This window comes from Zosterops lateralis (genome assembly GCF_965231275.1).
Source record: "Zosterops lateralis genome assembly, chromosome: 8".
NCBI lineage: Eukaryota > Metazoa > Chordata > Aves > Passeriformes > Zosteropidae > Zosterops > Zosterops lateralis.
In genome coordinates, this window is record NC_139768.1 from 9,026,581 (window position 1) to 9,049,694 (window position 23,114).

General features: G+C 41.0%; 1 protein-coding gene across 2 annotated transcripts in view; it reads left to right on the forward strand.

Annotated features, from left to right (window-relative positions):
* Positions 1–3,102: 3,102 nt before the first annotated feature.
* GBF1 (golgi brefeldin A resistant guanine nucleotide exchange factor 1) overlaps positions 3,103–23,114 on the forward strand; it is a 98,606-nt gene continuing 78,594 nt past the window's right edge. For both annotated transcript variants that reach the window (XM_083866070.1, XM_083866071.1), the window contains exons 1-3: positions 3,103–3,172; positions 8,617–8,722; positions 10,024–10,090. In XM_083866070.1, the coding sequence (XP_083722196.1) occupies positions 3,165–3,172; positions 8,617–8,722; positions 10,024–10,090 (181 nt within the window). In that variant the 5' untranslated portion in view covers positions 3,103–3,164. The remainder of the gene's footprint in view (positions 3,173–8,616; positions 8,723–10,023; positions 10,091–23,114) is intronic.

The window sequence follows — 23,114 nt, forward strand, 5'->3', positions numbered from 1 at the left end:
ATAACCATGTTGTGCCTGAACAAGAGTAATGGACTGTACAAGGTTGGTGCAGATTGCAGAGGTGCAGCTGGTTGGCAGCATGGATGTCTGACAGTCTCACCAAAGGCAAGCAGTCGGTGTGACATGGAGACACTGTTCTTTGCAAGGGGCTGGCTGCTCAGGTACCTCAGATGAAGCAGATGAGCTGACCAGGTACCTGGGAAAGGCCTGAGGGGATGACTCTCAGTGAGTTTGGTGAGCTTGCAGCCTTTCCATATGCTCCTTGTGTGCTAAGAAGGAATACTCAAGACAGAAGCTGCTGAAAAGCTGCATCTTTGCAGTGAAGAAAAAGCCATGCTTTCCTGACCAGATAGCAGGAACCTGGGAGAGTTGCACAGACTGCTTGTCTGATCTTTGGTTTCATTATACCATGTTGTGCATAAGAACTAGTGCATTATATTGGAACTAAAGGGACAAAGGATAATTCGGTGTCCTGCTCCTACCCCTGAATCTTTTGGTGCAGACTTGCTCCCACTTGCCCACATGTCCATAGCTGTGCACCACTCACTTCAAACACTGCTGGATCATGCAGTCCAGGCAATCCAGGTTTCCTCATTGCTGCCAAGTTGGGGACGTTGGTGCCACACTGTCACATCAGCAGGATTTTCTGTGCAGCCAGGGTGGTGCTGGGCTGTCTGAGGGCTGACTAACGCAGTGCTGTACTGCGTGTGAGTGAACTCTCCTCCCCAGCCAGTGTGGGGCCAGACCACATTGTTTTTCTCTCCAGACAATGCAGTGCTGGATTGTAAGTAAAAATGCGAAGCACATTGCAATGTTTGCTCTTTATTAATGCACTAAGATGCATTTGGGTGAAGCAGAAAGCTCCTGCCTGGCTTGGTTTCAAGCTCCGTGACAGGCTTCCATAAATAACACCTTAGCAGGGTCCAATTCACCAGATCTGGCTGGGTGGGAGCCTGAGCTACACAGTGGGCACTGGAAGGGGCAAGAAGGCATGGAAGGGCCTCCAGATCCTTTCTTGGCAGGCTTGACAAACCTGGACTGAGGTGCAAGGTGTACAGCAGCTAAGCCAGCACCTGAAATCCCCTTTCCAGAGCAGGGAGCAGATGGATGGAGTGGCAGACGAATTCCTGTGGATTTCAGTATGTCTGGCAAATACCACCAGGCTGTTAGCATCTGCTAGAGTGGGGCAAATGGGAAGGAGAAAGCACTAGCAACTAATTTGCTTGTACTGCAAACCTTCACTCATTGCCTGGGTGGCATATGAAATCTGGGCTTGGTGAGTATTTGACTGTCTGTTTTATAGCTGAGAAATTCAAGATAAACTGCATGGCTGCAGCAGAGGCTGGAGAAATACATCTTAGCTTCTGAGCCTATGGCTAGACCACTGGGGCATGCTCTTTGTTGTTTCACTTCTAGGGAATGTGGCTGCTTAATGCAATTACAGCTTAAATTTCCAAATCCAAAGACTTCCTACATGCTGCCAGGGAAAGCCCAGCTAAAGAAGGTCCCCTGGCGGTGTCAGAGCTGGGAGGTAATGGCAGTTTCAATGTAAGACATGTTGAATCTCAAACAGTCTGACAGCTAATGATACGTGATGATACCTGGCCATTTTTTAGGGTGGCATTGGAGTCAGCTTCAGATATATATTTGGCTGGCCAGGGAACAGTCCTGTTGGATGTTCCCTTGAGCCTTTGAGAACTTTCCTCAGTCACACTGTGGTAGAAGCTGTGATTAAAAGTCAACGAATATTTTTTGACCCTTTCACCTTTCTCTTGGCCCCAGTGATTTGTGTTTTCCCTATAGTGTAAGATTTTGGAATTGCTTTGACAACTCTAACACCTGCCATAACCCATCCCCCGGCTCAGCTGACTGAAGATCCTAGAGCTGTAAAACTGCAAGGTAACTGCAAGGACCTTCTGTCCTCTGTCCCAAGTTCAATGGGCAGAGTCTTAAACAAGTAGTGTCCCTGCAAATTTCTGCCTTTAAGGCACACTGCATTGCTACCAGAGCATAGACATAGAAAGCCCCTGAGAAGGTGGGAGCAGCACCAAGAATTCATTTTGCCAAGCGCTGTAATAGCTACAGAGCTGTGACTGTTTTTGCTGCAAAGAGTGGGCCAATAAAGAGGCTCCATAGAGCAGTTAAACTCCATGGTGGTCTCTGTCTGCCAGGATCGCTGGGCTGGATGAGCTAAGGCTGCAGCATGTAGCTCACAGCCCAGCTCGAGCAAGGAATCAGTTTTGTTCAGGCTTGAGAAGAGTTACTGGGGAGCAGGACTGCAGAGAAGGGAGAAGGGTGTGCTCCTCTGGTCGCTGCCGTGCGCTGTCTCCTATCAGCTGCACTCTGTGCTTCGCTCAGTGGCATCCTCCTGCTCACCCACGAGAAACAGCCGAGCTGTGACACGGGGAGGTGTCCGGGAGCGAACAGAACGCCTGCAGAGGATCATCCCCCAAACGGCTTCAGCGGAGGAGCTGCAAGAGGCTGTAGAACAAGTTGGGGAATACTGGCGAAACACGGCGGAGAGGCACTGCGTCCCTTGGCGGGCTGTGCAGCCCCGGCACTGACACCCACGGCCGCCCACGCTCCTCCCGGGCCGGGCCGGTTCCCCACACGCCTCTCCCGGCCCGGGCCCGGCTCCCCAGACGCTCCTCCCGGGGAGCGGCCCGGAGCGCCCCGGCCCACAATGCTTTGCGGGGGCAGCCCTCCCGCCGCTTTCCGCCCGGCCGCCCTGGCTGCGCCCGCTCAGGCGCCGCACCGCACCGCGATTGGCCAGCGGCTCTGCTGGTTCTACCCTCTCGTCTCTCATTGGCTTTCCGCCGCTGTCACTGCAGGATCCGCCTCCTCCGGTCGCAGACCGCGTTCCCATTGGGCTCCGCGGGGAGCTGCGCGGCGCATCGTGTGCGGGTTGGCTGCGCGGGCTGTCTGTCTGCGCAGTAACCAGGCAGCGGGTCACGGTGCACCGGTTTCCACGTCAGTGCGAGGGAGCGGGGCCGGTGTCCCTGCCCGTGCCCCGCGGACCCCGCGCTCCGCGGCCTCGCCTCCGCCGCCGCCGGCAGGGAGGGGCGGACAGGGGGCTGAGCCGAGCCCTCCCGCCCGCGCTGCCGCCCGCCCGCCCGGTTATGTGAAGCGGCCGCCGCCGCGGGGAGCTGGCGCCGCCATTTTGGATGCGGGGGTCAGTGCCGGGCAGCGCCCGCCCTGTCGCGATACCGGGGGCGGGCGGGAGGGGAGCGGCGGCGGGGGAGCCCTGCGGGACCGGCGGGGGCGGGGACGGGAGCGGGGCAGCCCCGGGGGCCGGGCGCGGGGGGGAGCGGCGGCCGGCCGGGACTGACACCGGTGGCGGTGCCCGCGGGGCGGAGGGCGCCTGGCAACGAGCGCCGCGGGCACCCGGAGGAGCGGGGCCGGAGCTCGGGGCCGGGTCTTGGGGAGCTGCGGGGTGGGCTCTGCACCTGCACAGCCGCCCGGCGCCACCGTGGCTTGCTGCCTGAAATCGGTGGAGACGGGCTTTTCCTGGCATATGGACAGGGCAAGGGAAAGCTCGGGGCTCACTCATCGTCTGTGTTATGAGTTCAGCCGCTGGCATGTTTCTTAGTTTCAGCAGTGTGAAATAATGGGAAGAAAGAAAATGTCCTTCATCGTAATAACCTTAGGTTTCATTTTTACTATGCAGTTTTGACAGGTAAATGCCGCTTGCCTCTCTCTTCTCGATTCCCAGGCCCAGCCTCACTGTTGCAGCTGAGGCTTGCAGAGGAGCCTGTCCCTCCCTTCCCTTCTGATGTGCCACCCCTAACATGCTGCTGCTGCTTATCTTTTAAAGGGCATTCTTAAATAGCCAGAATTGCATTAAATGCCCAAGATTGCACAGTTCCTTTCCATACTTACAAGTTATTGCTTTATGTCACTTTTGTCTAGGCATTAGGAGCTAGACTTTGGAGAACATCCTGACTTCTCTGAACTTTTGCTGCCTGTGATGCTTTTTGCTGAACAGTTACTACTTGAAAAACCTGAGCAAGTTAAATTTCTGTGTAGAGGTTCATGTACCTTCTGTGTGACATTTAGGAGGAAAAAAAAAAAAAAGAACTTTCTGATTGCCAGATGGGCTTCTGGGAAGCTGGCTGTGAGATTGTCAGGAGCTGTTTGTGATTCATGGTTGTGTGTTCTGTTTTGGTAGCAGTGTATTGTATCAGGACTCTGGTGGCCAAATCTAGGTCAGAGGCTATCTACATTATTCCTGCATTGTCATAAACAGTAAAAAATTAGGTCAACAGAAGCTTACTTTGAAATATTATCTTTCTGTGTTGTGGTTATGTTGTTTTTCACTCCTGCTGTTTATTGGAGTTGTGTCACTGGGTTTAAATCAGGTGCCATAGCTGAAGGCTAAAGTTAATGATAGGAAGAAGTGACCTGATGGAAGTCTGCCAGACCTTGTTGCTTCTGATGCTAATTCTTGCTTGTTTCCAGAAGAATTGCAGACATTTTGCTGTAGAGGAGGAAGTGTTTCCTAAAACTGTATCCAAGACTTCCTGTGGTAATACTAGGAATAATTTGGCTTCCCAAGTATTGGGATGTGTAGGGGTAACATGTTCCAAGGTTGAGAAATGGAGTGTTCAGTGCATGTGTGAAGTAACATTTACAGGTGTAAGTCTTGTCAGTGTTTTTATATGAAGGTTCTACATGTGCTGCTGTTTCAGAAGTCTCAGAATAGTGATAATTATTATTATCCACAGAACACTGTTGAAGGTTTTGACAACATTATGAATATGAGCTTTTGTTCTTTTATGACGTGATTAGGCATCAACCTTTTCCCACTTAGTGCTCCCAATGCTGTTATCAGTGTGAACATTAACAGCCTCCCTTCTTCTCGTGGTGGCCTGGGCACCTCGTTGCCTTGGTTTGGAGCTGTAATTTTCACTGGGCTCCTGTTGAACTTCTGTGCAGGAGCATGTCTGAGGACTGGCCTGCAGTTTTAAGCAGATGTGTGAATCTGTCTTGATAAAGAAACAGGAGTTTATATACAACTAACTGAAGGATTAAGGAGCTAAAATGCAATCCAAATTTACTAGGTACCTTTTTTTGTTTTATTCTTTTCCCTAACTTAAGACCACAGAACTGAATCCATTTGTTTCTGTATTGACCCTGCTATCTTTTTGTGTTTAAAGATTGCTTGCAAGAAAGACATTTATTCTTTATTTGAGATCAAGAGGTATTGAAACAAAGCCAACTAGGGAGGTTGTTTCAAATTTTTTAATGATCTTCAGTATTGTTTCTCTTAACCTGTTCAACACTTTTACAATATCCCATTCTTCAGACCATACCTTTTGTAACATTAAATCTGAATTCATGTTAACATTTTTTTCTTCTCTAAGTTGAACAAGTGTCTAGTGGTTTTGCTTGACTCCCACCATGCTCTTGTAAACACAGCTGATAATTCAGTGCTGATCTGGTAAATCATGTAACTTTTTTTCTCTGCTGCTTCACAACATTCATTTCTATCTTAAAACTTCTTTAGGTACAGGACATCTATACTGAGTTTTCAAGTGTGATCAGTTATTGCTTGTGGTGATGCTATAGCTGAAGGAACACATACAGAATTTATCTATTTATTTAAAAGGGGGTAGCCTTTGGGAAGTTTGGAATTTAGTGAAGCTATAAATAAACTTTCAAGTTTTTATGGGGATGGATGATTCTTTTGGTGGGCTTAGCTTACAGGGTGCATCTCTGTGAAAACAGTAGTCTGTCTTTCCTGCTCACTCTGTACTTATTTTCTGTTTCCTTCTCCAACGTGAAGTTGCAAAAGTCCTTTGTGTAAGTGAGGATATTTGGCTTTATGGTTGACTTTGGAATGTGTGTGTGCCATTGCTTGGTTAGCTGCAAGCTTAAATATAAAGCAATGTTTCCCTCTATCTCTGCCCAGTGTTGGTGGGGAAGGGAGCTCTATGTCTGATGTTCAGAGTCTGAATTTGCATCTCCAGCAGGACAGGTTGTGTCAGTTGCACTGGTCAAGTGGGTTTGTTGGCGTGCATAAAGTGAATTTTTGTACTTTTGAATACAGTTACATTTAATGGAATCTGCAACAAGGAAAGGAGTGTGTTTTCATTGAGTCTTCTCAGATAGTTAGCAATGAAATACTGCCCTAAGGTTTGCAGGGTTTTAGGATGTCAGGAGAGCCCTGCCAAGTAATGAGAAGTTTTTGCACCTTTGCTTGAAAGGATCAGGTGAAAAGGAAAAGGTGTGTATTGGAGGTTTTTGTCTATTTTCTTCATATTTTGCCACTTGCAGTTAGCTGGGCATTTTAAGTCTTCTACATTCAGGAGAGACGAAGTTTAAGAAACTTTGTATTTAATTATTTAATGTTAAAAGTAGAGGAGAAGAAATAGAATTCTTACAAGCTGATTCAATAGTTTGCAGAACAGCATTTAAGCTTTGGCATCACTTTAAGTACTGTCAAAACTATTGAGTATCTATATGTGCAAGGTTTGTAATATGTCTGTCTGGTATTTACGTGCTCTTTGAAATAATGTTTCCATGCTAAATGCCTGGAATGGTGCTACACAGTTTACATGTTCAATACTGTTTTGAAACAGTGAAGACAGGAAAAAACTTAGGTTTGACAAATATGAATGTACTTTCATTTCCTCAGAAGTACTTCCTTGGGCTAGAATTTTAAGCCCTGAAACTGCTGATGTAGAAATATGGAAAATAATGAAATTACAGAAAGAAAAAAAAATAAATAAGCAAGGAATTTTACACGAAGGAAAAATCTCCCATTCGTGGCATGTACTAAAACAAGGACAACAAAGTGAAATAGAAAAATTGTGATCAATGATATTTTAATGCAATCATATGAATAATGTATGGAATAATTTACTGCTGAGGATGGGAACATCTCTCAAGCATTATCCACATAAGTAAGAAATGTATTGGTGGTTCTGTTTTATACAGCTGTGGAGGAAGGATATAAACCTTTGTTCTTCTGGCCCAAGCAAATTACTTGGAAGCACTATTGGTCTGTCATGACTGTTCTCACAAAATACTTTTGTCTTTGCACTTAAATTATTGTTTTATACCTGGGAATACTGTTATGTATAATTCATTTAATGAAATAAACAATTTTGCCATAAGATTAGTCATTTTTTTGCAAACACCTGAAAAAATGAAGCAACAAATCTGATACTGTCCTTTGATGAGGTATCTTTTCATAATGCTTTGCTTTCTTTCCATTACTTATGGAGTCCTGAAACAAATTAGTCTCTTTCATTCAGAGGATATTTGTTTATTTGAAGTGCTGTTGATAATTCAGACGTTAATTAACATGAAGCCTGACAGATCCAGGATGTATGTTCTGAAACTTCTGTGGTGAACTTTTCTGAGGTCTTGAGTAAGCCACCAAAACCATTTCCTTCCAGCTTTGCTTTTGTTATGTGGGCAAAAGTCCTTCTCATATTCTCTGTGCTTTACTATCCCCTGCCTCCCCTTCCCAGCTGAGTCCTGTAAATGAGCCTGTCAGATTTGTAGTGTTACAATCAGTATTTCATCTGTTTCCAACCTTTTGCTTCCCTATGGAAGACCTGTTGTGATTTCAAACTGGAGTCCTTATTTTCCTTTCATTCTTCTGAAAAAGTCTCATTTTTTGGCTACCATATCACTAAATCCTTCTCATTTACAGACATGGTGTCAGATGACTCTTTGGCCTCTTTATAAGTTCTGTTTATTATTTATAAACGTTTGTGTGTTCATTCCCCTTCATTCTTTCTTCTTGATGCTTGACTCTATCTGAGCTACAGCTAGTATGAAAGAACAGTAGTTTCCTCTTCTTTTTATTTTTTCTCAGTCTATTACAAATCTTTCTTGCTTTTAATTTCTTTCCCCCTCTTTTGCCTCTTTCTGGGTGCATCAGTTTAAATTTTTTCCCTGAAAGACCTCAGACTACAGGAGAATGTCTGCCTTTAGCTTTCTCACTTTTTCTCCCTGTGTTCCATCCCGTTTTGTCTCTAGTTTTGCTTATTTCTTTGTGGGGTTTTACTTACATCTTTTTTACTTTCCTGCTTTCTTGAAAGCTTTATTTTGTGAAGCAAGTGTGAAATCAACATCTGTTATAATTTACTTTATTTTGTCAATGTTTTAAGCCCCAAAGAGGTTTGCTCTGGTCATCTTATTCAACCCAGTGATGCGTATTTAAGAGAGTACAAGGTTAGCTTGGTGTTCCACGTAGGGCTGCAGGAATTTGCGTAAATGCTGGAGATGTATGTGTTACTGCATTGCCATGGATGTCTGTCCTGATTCCCCAACACTTTATCTTTCTGTGAACTTACACAGATGGGGAAAAAAAATGAGGAATGTGCCTTGGTAAAGTGATCTCTTGCATTACAAAGATCCTCTTAGAACTAACTGTCTGCTCTCACAGTTTTGAAAACACACTATGGAAAAGTGTCTTCTTTTAGTGGAAGACTTGTATTTGTTACATGTAATAACTTGTATTTTATGCACACACTAAACAAATCTGAAAGAGTTTCTTGCGTCACTGCAGGCCTTCTCTTGGTTAGAGTCAACTTCATTTCACCTGAGGATGACAATTACTCTGAGAGGCTAGAGATTAATTGGAATTACCTTTATTTTCAGAACTGTCAGGATGGTGGATAAGAACATTTACATTGTACAAGGTGAAATCAACGCAGTGGTGGGAGCCATAAAGCGCAATGCCCGATGGAGCACTCACACACATCTGGTAAGTTGCCTTGAATTGTTGCCATCTGTAGCAGTCAATAGAAACACCTATGGCAGAAACCACCCGGCTTTGGAAAAGTACCTCTGTTTTTTGTAGCCCTTGTCATAGTACTTTTGTAAGTAGAGTTGGAGTAACTTTGCATGGTTTATATTGTTTTTGGCTTCTCATATGCCAGTGACTGCAAAAGCTACAAAGCTGGACATCTTCTACCTTTTTATCCTGTAAATCTTAAAACCTCACATTGTATCCTGTGTGGGAGTCATCCATTTAGACTTTTATCACCAGGGATGTCAGGGAATTTGCATATATGGTTTTATTTTACTTAGCACAATGTTTTTATATCTTTTGTACTTTCTTGAAGAAGACAGTCTTCATCACAGAAGCCATGAAATTAAAATTGGGGAAGTCATTATATATAGAGTATTTTTAAATTTTTCATATGGCATAGTATCTATTTTCAGCTGTTTTGTTCCTGCTGTCTGTAATTCTGACTAAAACGTATTAATAGTTTCAAACCTGCTTTGGTAAAACCCTAAAAACAATGTTTGTAAGTCTAACCACGCTTTGGTGTGTTTATGGCTGTCACAGTGTAAAAGTGTGGATGTGGCCCACTGTATCAGTGGTGCACTTCAGAGTGTCACATGAGCAGCTGGTGGCTGTCATCCAGCACAAGTGGTTTCAATTTGTCAAAGGGCAGGGCCCTTTTTCTTTCTAACAGGCATTTCTTGATTAGAGCTGGCGGCCTCTCCCTTTGAGGTGCGGGTGGGGCTGCACTCAGCTTGGGGGAACTGCTGCTCCTCCTTATTTTAATATCATAGACTAAGGCTAAAGGATGCAGCTAATTCAAATAAATATTGCACTGTGATTCTTTCTCTAAGTTATTTTAATGGCATAAAATGTCATTGTGTTTCTGTTCCCATTACAATCTGCATAGATTAACATTATAGCAAATCCAGATGAGCCATTTCAATATGTTATGAGTTAGATTTGCAGTGAAATTTATTGAACAGCAGAAGGCTAATCAGAAATACTTCTAAGGACAATAAAACCAAACCAGAATGCTTAGTCTTGGACCTATGCTTTGATGTTTGAGCTGTATGATATTGGGGAGCACTGGCAGGAAAATAAAAGTGCTTTTCTTGGATTTGATGGTGTAAACATACTGATAGTGATGAACTCTTAACTAAAGACAGCACTTTTGTGAATGTGATGGTGAGGTCTTTAACAGACCCATTATTAAGATTTGTCTTCAGGAATGTGTTTGCCTCATTAATTACTTACTTCCTATATATTACCTATAGGATGAAGAAAGGGATCCCCTGCTGCATAGCTTTAGCCATCTGAAAGAAGTGCTGAATAATATAACAGGTAAGTTTCTACAGAAATCAGCAGGTGTATGCATCTGCTAGGGTATATGCAAATAAATGTACATGTGTACTTATTTTACTTATTTGTCTTATTCACTATCCAGAAGTCATTTATTGAAGAACATGAAAAGAGGAAATATGCATTTACTTCTAGGGAAATGATACCAAAGTAAACTAGCACAGAAATACCACTGCTGCCATTGTTTATAGGGATATATATATGTGTATGTATATATATTTTTGTGTGTGTATGCACACACGTATTTTTGTTAAGATGCATGTTTCTTTGATATACCGAAACTTGTAGTAATATATGAAATGTGGTGTATTATCATGCATAGCTTTTTGTGGTTTGTTTATACTTTCTGATCTGTGAGTGATGGAAAAAATCTGCTTAGAAAGTGGTTTCTGTTTTTTCCTCACGTTCTTTGGTTTGTTAGCTTTCATCATGTGTTATTATGTAATAAGTGAAGCACAGACCTCTGTTTCTATTTGGGTCTCTTGGATTTTAAGTGAAAGACTTACTTCGTGGTCACCTGCACTGAAAGAAACTGGAAACCTGTACTGATTAGAGAAGTAGAACACAAGGCTGTGGTGTGTGTTCTGACCATTGTTTTTCTCACAACACATTTTCTGGTTTCGTAGTTTCAGGAGTGAGTGTTTAAGTAACCCAAATACATGTTGAGAGTCTGAAGGTGAAGCTAATTCTAAACTCCATATGTCATTGTGCATAGTCTTCCCAGGATTTTTCTTACTCTTTGTAGTATTTGAAAGTAAACTTCATTTCTGGTCCCTTTATGACAATGAGTGTTCAGAACTGCATTCAACCTTAGTTTGAGATGGACCTTTTGCATTTCTGTGAAGTGTGCCTATTCTTGCATCAGTGCTGGGTCTGGAATCCCATAAAAAGTGTGTTCCCTAGAAGCACAATAGTGCTGCTTCCAGGTGATGGTGACAAGAGGTGCTGAGGACATGTGCCAGTTCTAAGCCTTTATTCCTTCCTCTTTTGTGTCTGCCTGTAAGTGTAATGCTTTGCTTTTCTTTGCCAGGTTAACTTCCTGTGGTTGTAAGCCAGATTTTTCTGTCAGATCATGCCATCTTAGGGAACTCCTGAACAGCTTGCATTTCTGGATTGTTCTGGATGTTATGCTTGTATCTGGACTACATGACAGTCTGGATTTGTGGGGTTTTTTGTAAGCTCACTCATCTTCTGTAAGATATGTGTGCAGTCACCAAAAGTGTATTGGGAGGAAATTTTACTTTTCTCCCTTCTATAATTTTTTTTTTCTTAAACAAGCTTCCTGAAGTTCTTTGCCATTATTGCAAATATCTCTTCTCATCAACAAGAGCAGGGATTGTCAGGATGCTCAAATAAATGCCGTTTAAGTAAATGTCAGGGACTGGCCATTTATCTAGAGCAGCTAGGTAAAACGTGCTGTTGAGTTGTTGGGGAAAAAATGCAAGTTCACTATCTGCTTATGTTAGAGAAAGCAAAGTTTAATGTACTGAGAGATTCAGAGACTCCCTTTGTATTAGTCATCATCTAAGTGTGGTTCTTGCTGAGATAATAATTGCTTATATATGGGGATGATAGCATGTTTATTTGACTACATGGAATTCTTTTATACGGGTAATTTCAGCTGCAGAGACTGCTATTTGTTGACTTGTGTCTTGAGATAGGACATCATTGCTGTGTTCCATCTTTTTTCCATTTTAGTCGTGAACTTGCTCCCAAGCAATACTTTGAATGATACAAGTCTCCTGCATCATCTTCCAGGCAATCAAAAGTTCCAGTCCCCAGCATAGGGGGTTTTTGGTGATTTTTTTTTTCCCCTAGACCTTCCTTTCATGTCTCTTTCATTAGCTCATGGAAACGCATTGCTTTTATATTTAAATTTATTCAAGCTGTAATCTTTGACATTTGAGTTAGCTTTTAGTACAATTTTGCATTTATAGTAATATATATTATGTATTTTCTCAATCCCCCAAGAACCCATTTTAATCTGTTCCGGATGCAAATTTCAGGCTGCCTTGTCCCATCTCCCCTCTTGCTCTCTCCCTCCCTTCCCCTCCCCCATGGAGCATGTTTGATCAGGTGTGGCAGGAATATCCACTGTCAAGCTGCGCCCTTTATATTAGTCAATATTATCCTTCCTTCCCTCCCACTCCCTTCATTCTCCTCTGGGCTTTACCAGTTGATTTATAATTTTGGAATTCTCATCGGAGTCTGTAATACAGTTTGTTCATTATTTAACCAAAACCTGTTTAATGAGCAAAGAGAGGCAATGTAAATGTTAGGCATGTTGCAGTGGAGTACCTTTTGTTCTCCTCTGAGCTAGTGGGTATTAACTCTGTCATGACTGTGATGCTGAAATACCCTGGTCAAGGGTATAAAGATGCACTGTATGCCCCCAGCAGTTAAAGATCCCTGTTTCAAGGTATTGCTCCTCAAGAGTAACTAAATTACATTCTGGAAAGCTTGCCTGCAACTAGGCATGGTATCCCATCCTGGTGTAACATCTACATGTGCTCTTGGAGGAAGCATATAGAGAAGATGTGTTGCTCAGCACAAACAGTCCTATGATTATGGTAAGAGTGCCTTCACTTCTACAATTCAGCATACCTAGCATTCACCACACCTGAATTATATTTTGAAGTTTCTCTTTAAAGTTCTGAGAGAGAAGCTTAATTTCTGTAGGAATTTTATGTAGATTCATAAAAAGTTTAATAATTTGAAAATGAACAACATGTCCACTCTGATCCCCTGTTAGTTGATTTATTGGATGCCATTTGTACATATTCATGGGCTGCATTCATTTTGGCTGCTATTGGTAGTGGTTGCCTGAAAAGCAGAAAGGAAACATAGAGGTTCTGTTGTCTTGGGTGATGTGTAAGTTAATCCAAGATAAATTTAATAGCTGAATGCTTGCAATGCTAAGATGATCACAGTAAGCTTAAGTTTGATGGCGTGTCTCATATTTCTAGTGCTTAGGAAAAGCAGAAGTCAGTGTTCTGGACTGTGACCATATGGAAGCAGTGACTAGCAAGCTTTGTCCATGCATGCAGAATTGAAATATAGCTACATTTTCAAAGGTTGTTTTACAACTGATGAAAACCTGTATCGATGCAAGTTTGGATCTAGGGCCACTGTCACCACAGCTTCCATTTGACTGTTTTTTATAGTGAGCTGAGTACCGTGAAAAATATGTCTGGGTGTTGAAATATTTGTTCATTTTATCAGTTTTGCTATGGATTTAGGTCACCAAAATGAAGCTTCTTTTTAACATCCAGAGATGACTGAGCACTGTCTCTTTCATGAGTGGTTCCAACTTAGGATGCTCTCTAGGTCAGCAGAGAAAGGTTTATAATCACAAATAAATGGAAATATGAAGTAATTATAAGCCTGCTTTTCCATGATTTCATGAGGATTTGGTTTCTTTAAATGCTTCTCTGGCTGCTGGAGTCTTCAGGCCATTCTGATATGACGTAGAAGTAGATACTTCTGTAGTCATTCTTCTCATTACAGAACTTGTGCTTTGCTCTGACCAGGGAGATGAGTCAGTAACCAGGATTTTCACACCTGAAGTGCTGCCTGCTGGTGTGTAGGATGGCTTTAGGACAGGAATGACTGGATACAACTGCCTTGTACAAGTCATGACTGCAGTGGGAGAAGTAGGTGTTTGTGGAAAGTGTGTGCATTGAGAGTCTATTTAAATAAGGTTTAAACTAGGTAAACACACCTGTGAAGAGGTGCTTGTGTATATTTTAGGTCCATGAGTGCCAGACTGCAAGGTTTGAGTCCTTTTATCCTCTGGTGGTTTAGAGTTAGTGCATTTAAACAGAAGCTGCAAAGTAAGCTGTTAGAAGCACTCTGATTTCATGCACATTGATGACATTTTAAATGAATGCTTGTACAGTGGGTTCAGAAGAATCTTTTCATGGCTTATTTCAGGCAAGAAGCTGCTGCAAATCTCCATCTTTAGAGGGTTGGCTGGGGCATTAAGAGCTGGCTAAAGGTCAAATGACTGTAACCGTAGGAGAAGCTTTGCCCAGTGTACTGACTTAATATACTTGTTACTGTAGCCATCAGTTTTCTGGTATGTAGACTTGATAGCACACTCATTTTCTCGTGTCTGAGCTCTGGAAACCGTTTTTATGGAAAACCTGACAGTTGTATAAAACAATACAGGAATTTTATCCTGATTTTGGATTCCTGTCTGAACTTTTTCTGAAAGATCTAAGTTTAAAGAAGTGGTAAATTGGTAGTAAATATAAATATGTGGCCTTTTCTCAATGCTATTGGTTAGAATATGAGATGTTCATTCAAGTTAATAAATCAGAAAAAATAGTGTTAGGGTTTTTTTGTAAAGAACTGTAGGAATTAGGCTGTATGATGTGTGATATGTAAAGTGCTGTGATGCTTACTGCTTTGCAGGTAACAGCAATTCCTTTTTATTGATTATTTAGATCTTGAGTTTCGCTGGAAGTGCCTGAACTTACTGACAAATAACAAATATGATGAACTGCATGCTGTGATATTTCTCCCATTGTTTTCATTGAAGGAGAGAAATGTTATCTTGATCAACCATTAAAAAAAAAGCTTTTTTTTCCGTTGTGTGTCAGCTTCCAATCAAAGATCTAGAGCATTCACTGATCTTAGAGGTCACATCTGTTCTTGTGATAACTGAAAAAAAAAGAAAAGGAATTTTTTTTAAATAACAGGTATCCATACATGTTAATTTGGTATTTTTGGATACCAAGAAATTCAGGCTATCATTTAACTTTCATTGGGTTCTCTATTTTTAAAGAAGAATGGAAAGGGTATAAGGAAGGTTAGGGAACTGATAGAATAAGGCTTCTTCCATAGCTTTGACTTGGCCTCACTCTAATTAATGGATGACAATACAATTTTAGTCCATATGGAATGAGCTGACACTGTGTACAGAAGTGGTAATTTATATTTTCTTACTGCAAGGAATATGAATATTACGGTGCCAACTTAAATTTGATGCTTCACTTGCTGGTTGAATCCAGATTTTTGCCATCTGTGTTCAGACAATACAGTAAAAATTGTCATTTTAAAAGCAAATTTCTAGTCTAAATGAATGCAAACATCCTCCCAACTACACAGAGAATGTAAACCAATGCAGTATTTTTGCTTTGAAGCTGAGTGAGATTAATCTTTTTAATCTCATTGTAGCATCAAATTAAATCACTGTCTTATGGCTGAGGTCTTTGAATCTTCCTCAGAGATACTTTTAGCATAGATATTGATATTTTGGTATAGATTTTCTTGATGTTTTCTTGGAGAAATAATAAAACAGACTTTTCCCAGGTGCTTTTGCTAACCTTGTGCTTTACTTTCTGAGTGATTTTCCCAGAGTGACACTGATGTGCTCTAAGAATGGTACCTGCACTGCAGCTGGGATGGGAACTTCTCAAACCCAAAATGAACACAAGAATTGTCATAATTTCACTTAAGATTTTGTTTACTTTCTGTATAAAGGAAGGAGGAGAAATTACCTTGATGAAGAATGGTTTACAGATGAACCAAAACAAGCACCATGACCTTTTTTGAGGCTTTTTGTTGTGTGCAGGACAGCATTTATGGAGAACATGTGAGGAATGGTGATTTCACTCTGAGCTTTAATCGATTCTGTTGAATTGTACATTGAGTCCTTCAGCACAGGTTACTGAATGAAATTAGAACCCCTGAGAAGGAGAAGCTTGTCATTGAGATATTTGTAGCTAATATTGACAAACAGAAAGGGATAAACTGTGGTTGTGTAGAATCCTTAATTTGATAACTTTTTAGCTCTTGTGTTAATTTTCTGTTTTGTGTTTCTGAGTAGTAAGAAACTTAATGAAAAAAATCGAAAGAAGTGGAGTGAATCTCAGAATATTTAGAGAAAAAAACCCCTAACCAAACCAGTAAGGTGGTCTTCACACTAGGTATTTCTGCATGTCTCCTGAAGTCCCTTGTACAGTTCAGCCCCACAATTTTGTGATACCTCTTGAGCATCCTTTCAATACAGTTCCCTGAGTGCTAATGACTGGCAGGTACTGGCAGGAGATGGTGCTGTTGGAAGGAATTGTTTCCTGACCCCTAATCCTTAAGGACCCAAGGATTTAGATGGACAAGCACTCCTGGCTGTTGCTTGGAAGAGTTCCCACAGTGGGCTTGTTCTGTAACACCAGCCTTCTGTTACCGCTGCAGGGCTGGGCTCTGAAGGGCTGCCACATGTGCATGGTGTGCAACTGACTCTCTCTTGTTCCACGCTTGTTGAGCAATTACTTTCCCACTTGTTGGGCACTCCATTATTTCCTTCAGTTACTGCTTCTGTGTGAAGTGGAGCCATGAAGGAAATGGCTTAATGGATGTACATTAGGGGGCAATAAATTGCAGTTTGATTTGGTGGACAGGCAGTACCAGATGCTGCATAGAAGCCAAGGTCCCTCTTAAGTCAGCCATTGAGGTTTTATATCGAGATTTTTTGATAGTGATGTTTTTGTTTGATGTTCGAGAGTAGTGAAAAGGAATTGTGCCCATTTGCATTATAGTAAAAACCCTCTGGAAGTAGGAGTATACATGAAAAGGCGCAATTCTGCTAGTAGTTTTCTAAGTATGTAGCTCCTCTGTTCTGTCACCTTCCTTTTAGCTGTCTTCTTTCCTCACTCAATAGTTGCCGTCTAACCTGTTAAAAATATTGTTGCAAAGGGGATTTACTTCGAAGAAGCAATAACTTGTGTCAGAAAGTGCAGGTGCATATTTATATAGTTGCATAATATGTAATAGGACTGCCAAGAAGTGTTGATTATGCATACACAAGAGGCATACTGGAGTATTCCTCCTCTCAAAGTCTGTAGCTTAAGACGGTAGCAACAGAGAGAAATCATTAAGTATACAAAGTTGTTAAACACTTGAGGGTTCTTCTTAATTGTTACCTCAATTTGTCGTTCAAACAGGCTGTTGTTGCCTGATCCCTAATATGGTTTATACCAAGATATGAGTTTGAAGGGGAGGTTTGAAAGAAGATACAATTGGGCTAAATGTCCTTTTCTTCAGGAGTAGTGCAGGGATCTGTGATGAAGTGCTGCTTCTCTCAATGATTTGTGTGAATAAAAAAGTCAGGAAGAAAGGAGGTAGAACGGCAGGGATTAAAAGGCAAGTGTAAAAGTAGCAGACTAATGGAGAACCTTGTTACTAAAATAGCAGATTGATTGGTTAAGGAACATTGATAGTGAGGGATGTGTACTTGGAGGTAGACTTGAGCTTTTTTTTTTAAGGTAACTATCTAGATTTTTAGCTGTTTGAGTGTTGCAGGATAGACTATTGCTGAAGGTTTTTTTTTTTTGTTTGGTGTTTTTTTTGTTGTTGTTGTTTTTGTTTTTGTTTCTTTGTTTTTTTGGTGTTTTTTTGTGCTTGCTTTGTGGGGGTTTCTTTGCAATCAGGAAAAAAAATTAATCTTCCAATGTGTTATGGACCTCCTCATGGTAAGTTCTTAAAAAAAATATTGGATGGACAATCAAGATGATGTTAACTCAGTTGGTCAGAACACAGTACTGAGAGCACCAAGGTTGTGGGTCCATACAGGCCATTCACTCAAGAGCTGGACTTGATGCTTCTTGTGGGTCCCTTTCAATTCAGAATATTCTGTGATCTGTTATCTTGCTTTTGTAATTTGTCTTGAGAAAATGATACAAGACAGCAGATGTGTCCAGGAAAGACATAAAAAAACTGGTGCATACAGTCCTAGGAGAACTCTGGTCATCTTTTAGATGACATGATTTTAACTTGCTTTTCAGCACTTTTCAAAGTTACAAAAAAAGACAAAATTTGATATATAAAGTCTGCAATAAAGTGGCTTGAAGATAGAGTCTGAGAGTTTGTGATGTGATGGATTCTGAGGTGAGATATGAAAGTGTCATGGATGAGCTTTTGTTGGTATGAACAGATACATTCTGAGTAAGAACGTAGTGAGTGAATGGAAATCTGTTGTTTTGTTAAAAGAGTGAGGAAGGCTGAATAATGAATTAAATACATGTAAATGTTTTAGGGATGGTGAATCAGTGCGTGTCATCACAAAATTATAGGAGATAAAGAGAAGGAACTTTTATCAAGTGGTCATTGTAGAAAATGGATGGATCTACACTGATACTGTGTGATGTACTGTATCCATGTGACTTGGAAATGGTACTGGAAGTGTTAAAGCAACCTGCTCTTCCTTCGAACTCCTAGTTGGTAGATATTTCTGCTTTAGTTGAAGGGCATGGATAGACATAGAAACCTAATCTAATTAACTTTTTGAGGTTAATATGTCTGTGTATCACAGACAACATCAGGTTAAATTTTGCAAACAGTTTCTCCATTCATTTTTTTTTAAAAATCCATTAAAAATCTGAAAGGGCAGCTCATTCTCGTTCAGCTACCTTTAAATTGTAATTTTTTTTCTTCCTGTAGTTTGTTATTGCTGTAGAGTTTCGCAGCCCATGCTGGTCCCGGTTCACATGCACAGGGCCCATGTGCTGCAGCGGAAGGTCACACACTCCCTTTCACTCTGCAGCAACAGCAGGTGATGGGACCAGCTGTTCACATCCTTGTGTTAGATGCCTGAATTTGAGCAGCTGTATGAGGCTGCTAATAAACTCTTACATGTAATGCAGTTCGTATCTTGCCCACATTTCACTTGATCATAATCAGCCCTGGCCAATATTTTTTTTTTTTTTTTTCAATTCCACTTCTAAGGTGCTCCTTTTCTTCCCTGTACTTGTTTCCACTCTTCTTGTATGATGTATTAGTCAGATGTTTGAAAAGTGTTCCAGTGTTGCAGATTTGAAAGGGAAAAGGTACCAGAAAGCATGCAAACTGTACAGGGTTTAAGGAAGCAGGAACAATCTCTCTAGCAAAAGCATTTTAAAATTTTAAAGACTTAATGCTGTGATGAAATGAATCTAGACTGTTCTAAAGGGTGTTCTTGTCCTTAAACTGTACTACTTTTGGGTACAACCCCCTAGGTTTGTGTGTTTGTTTGAGAAGAATGGGTCACAAGTTCTTTTGTTCTGAAGAATCTGCCTGCATCCAGCTGGTTGAGGAGGCCTTGTTGTGTGAATCTGCTATTGAAAGAAGGCTACAGGGGTTTTTAATCCCACATTGAGTAACAAAACTAGTCTGGCAGTGAGTTTTGATATAGCCACAGTTGATGTCAACTTGTGTTTTTTATTTAAAGAAGCTTGTTTGTGACCTGATGGGACCCTCTGTTAAGCCTGTTAAATAAAGGGTGAAAAAGTTGAAACTACCTGGCTGTGTTCTCCAGAGAAAGGGTGGAGGGAGCCGAAGGATGGATATTTACCATTTTAGAGCCTTTCAGCTCCTTTGTTCACTTCTTTCTCTTGCATCAATGGTGTAGCCTCCTCCCTCTGCCCTCTCTGGAAAAGTCATGGCACCTAGAACTGAGAAATACCTTGTTTCCGCTGAGTGGCAACCAGTGTGATGGCAGTCTCTTCTTGCTAATGAGATTCTGAGAGGTGACTTTGCTGGTTTGTGGCAATTTTTTAAGTGGATTTTTAATGGATTTCTTTTTCCCTTGGTTTTGTTATGGAGTTGCATTTGTGGGTTTGGGATGGGATTTTTTAGGTCTTTTTTGGTTGGTTGGTTGGATTTTTTGGGATGGGGTGGATTGGTTTGTTTTTCTCCCATTGCTGTAATCTCAAAAAATGCACTTTGAAATGAGAAGAATGTTGATGTAGGAGCTGTGAAGATCATCTTGTAGTAATGTGGAGGTGGGAAGAGAGTTTATTTGTTCTTTTGCTCAAAGGATCTCAGGGAGAAACTCAGCAAGAGCAAAGATAATGATCAGAAGTTGGGTGTTAAATGTTTTATAAAATTATAAAAATCAGAGAACCTAGCTGTGTAGTTAGAGGTGGAGGAAGATAGCATGGGATCAGAAGTATATGGTAGAATATAGGAAGAATATAACTGCTGATATAGTGAAGTGGCTTAGCTCAGATCATTCAATAGACCTTATTCTTACTGCCCCAAAATTCAACTAATTTCAGCTAGTCAGCATTCTTAAATCAAACTATCCACAATCTAGAACTGATGCGTGTTGCTTTTCTTCAGCAAAGATGGCACAGGGTTTTTTTTCTGGATGAGGAATTGGCTCTCCCATGGCAGATTAGGGCAGTAACTCCTTGTTAAGCATCGAGAATTTTTAAGACAGTCTTAGAATTTCTTGCTGTACACCCAGTATTAATTGGTTGAAACAGCCAGTTATTTTTAACTTCATGTTTCACATTTTAAACTTTTTTTAACTGTTCAGGTGTCTCTGCAAGCTGTAAAGAAAGCAGTTGAAGTAAATAGCTGTATCAAATGAAGTATCTCTTGTCCCTGCTTCCAAAATAAACTGGGAATAATGCTTTACACATTTTGTCTCCTTTAACTCTACAGGCAAACAAGAGAGGAAGCATGGATTAACATCTAGTGATTTCTAGGAGCTCAGATTCCTCTGTGCTTGGTCTGACTGACAGGGACATGTGGCTCAAGTGCATCTGGAAATATATCACTGGCAAAATTTGGTCGGGTAAATATAGCAGGGATGGGTTGTCAGGGCAGGAGACAGATTGTTCTGGGAAAGGAAGTGCTGTCTGTCTCTTGTCTAGATAACAATTTCCTATATTTCTGAGACATACCTATTTCTTTCAGTGTAACTAAGGTAACAGCAGGCTCTGACATACTTGCTGTGTTCTCCTGCAGTATGTTTTTATGGTTGGAAGTGCTATCAGAAATGGTAAAATTGGTAGGAACAGCTGTAGAGCACTGATACCAATATTTTCTATGGTGTTTAAATAGTAATGCCACATACTGTCTTCTAGTTTAAGCTCTCTTTGAAAAGAGGCTGGGACAGAAAATGTGAGAAGTAACCCCCAGAGTTTCAGGTTATGATTATATTGAAGAAACCTGACTTCTGCTTAGGTGCCAGATTGTTTCTAGGCCACATAGTGATCAAGCAAGCAAAAAAACCACCACCAACTCCTTCCTTGAAAATGGGCTGAGAGCCTGTATACTAAAATTCCTGTCTTTATTGGCAGTTGATACGTAGGTAGTGAGCAGGGGTAGAAAAAGCCAATCACAAGGCTTTTCTCCAGCAAAAGCTGATTGGCAAAGCCATAAAGCTTCTTGAAATACTGTGATATTGGTTAAAGTCTCAACATAAATCAAACTGTTTGGGGAGAAAATTGAACCAACTGTGTTAGTGGTGGCCTACAGAAGTCTGTGCAGTCATATCAGTGTAGACTGTATTCTACAGAGAAAGGCATAATCATGGGCAATGACAATGAAAATTGTAACAGATGCAGGCAGTAGCAAATGTAACAGTAAATTACAGATTTTTTGCAGTTTATCAAGGCGAGTTGGAGATGACTACAGATTTGAGTCGGTACCATTTCCAGCATTTTCCTAGCACGGTGGGCTATTTTTTTCATCAGCTTCAAGAACATATTGAAGATAGAAATCCTGACAATTTTGTGCACAGTAGCTGTCTGTGTTTAGTTGCTGATTCTGTTCCCTTTCCTGAGAGTTTACATGCTGCTTCCCACCGTAGTGAGCTCAGTCTGGTGCCTTGTGATGTGGCTGTGTCTGGGGTGGGGTGGGCAGCCAACAGGTGCAAAGCATACCACGCAAATGTGGAGGCAGGGAATTTGTGTCCAAGGGCATTGGGGGTAAATAACTGTAGTTGTAAAAAGTGTTATATGAATGCTAACATTTTCACTGAGCTGTAAGTCTGTTCTGAAAACTGTCTCACAAACTTCCATATAATAAGCTTCAATTTCTATTCTCAGAAGTCTGAGGAGCTTAACTGATGTTGAATTTTCTTTGGCTTTTAGGAAGAAATGGATAGTTTGCTGGAGGATGCAACTTATTCAGACTGGAGGTTATCAAAAAACTTTCTTTAGTTACAAGCAGTAGGATAAGAGATGGGATTCTGTGTTTTTTGAGTAAAACCTGCTTAAGTTAACTATTTTGTCAGTGTACACTGTTCTTCAAAAATATTTGTAAGCCCTCAGGATTAATTTGTTATTTCTTCTGATTGCACGAGGTCCAAATACTGCATGTAATGACATAGGCAGGGATAATAAAGCCTTGCCATTTCTCATTCTTAGTGCCAACTCGTGACTTGTTACCATTTACTAGCTATGTTATGTAGCACACCTGGCTTGCCTAGGTCTTTTACAATTTTCAGCAACAGGAACACTTCAGCAGCAGGAACAGTTCATTAAGAAAAGCCAAATCATCAGTGTTCAACTTATTGTTATGCTGTTGTCTGCATGCATGCCTCTTATTCTAGGTGTTCCAACTTCCAGCAATTGGGATTTGAAGTCTACTCTGTAGAAGCCTCTGTTTCTCTTTAATGCTGTTCTTCAATGTCCTTTAAATCTAGTTCTTTATTCCATTTTATTTTTCCTTTTTTTTTTTTTTTTTTTTTTTTTTTTTTTTTTTTTTTTATTCCTTTGGGGAATAAAAGTGAAAGAGCTAAACTTCATGTTTCAGGTGAAATTTCACATTAAAGACACCTGTGTTCTGTGATCATCGGGTACCAGTACATTGTTCATTTTACTGTATCAGCTGTCAATGTGACTTTTTAATCAGGTATCTAGCAGCAGAAATTAAATCAAGTATAACTTACATTCAGGATATATTATCTGTTGTTCCTTCCCCCGACATTTACATCTTTTTTTAAAATGGCAGAATTCTTTTCAGAACCAAAGGCGAGAAGCTGAAATTGTCTACAGTGCATTGAAAGTGTGTTAAAAGAATCAGACTGTGGTATTAAAAAGAACTGCAGTTAGTTAAATTTGAAAGAAATCAAGAAGGACCAAAGCACGAGGTGATTATTTGTAAAGGGCTTTGAAATGGTTAAGTATTATGTGCAAGAGCAATGGAGTAGTATTGGGAGGTATATGAGGGAAAGTTTTGGACCTGGCTGTTTTGAGGAAAGTGACTAGAATACTTAAAACTCTTCCACTGG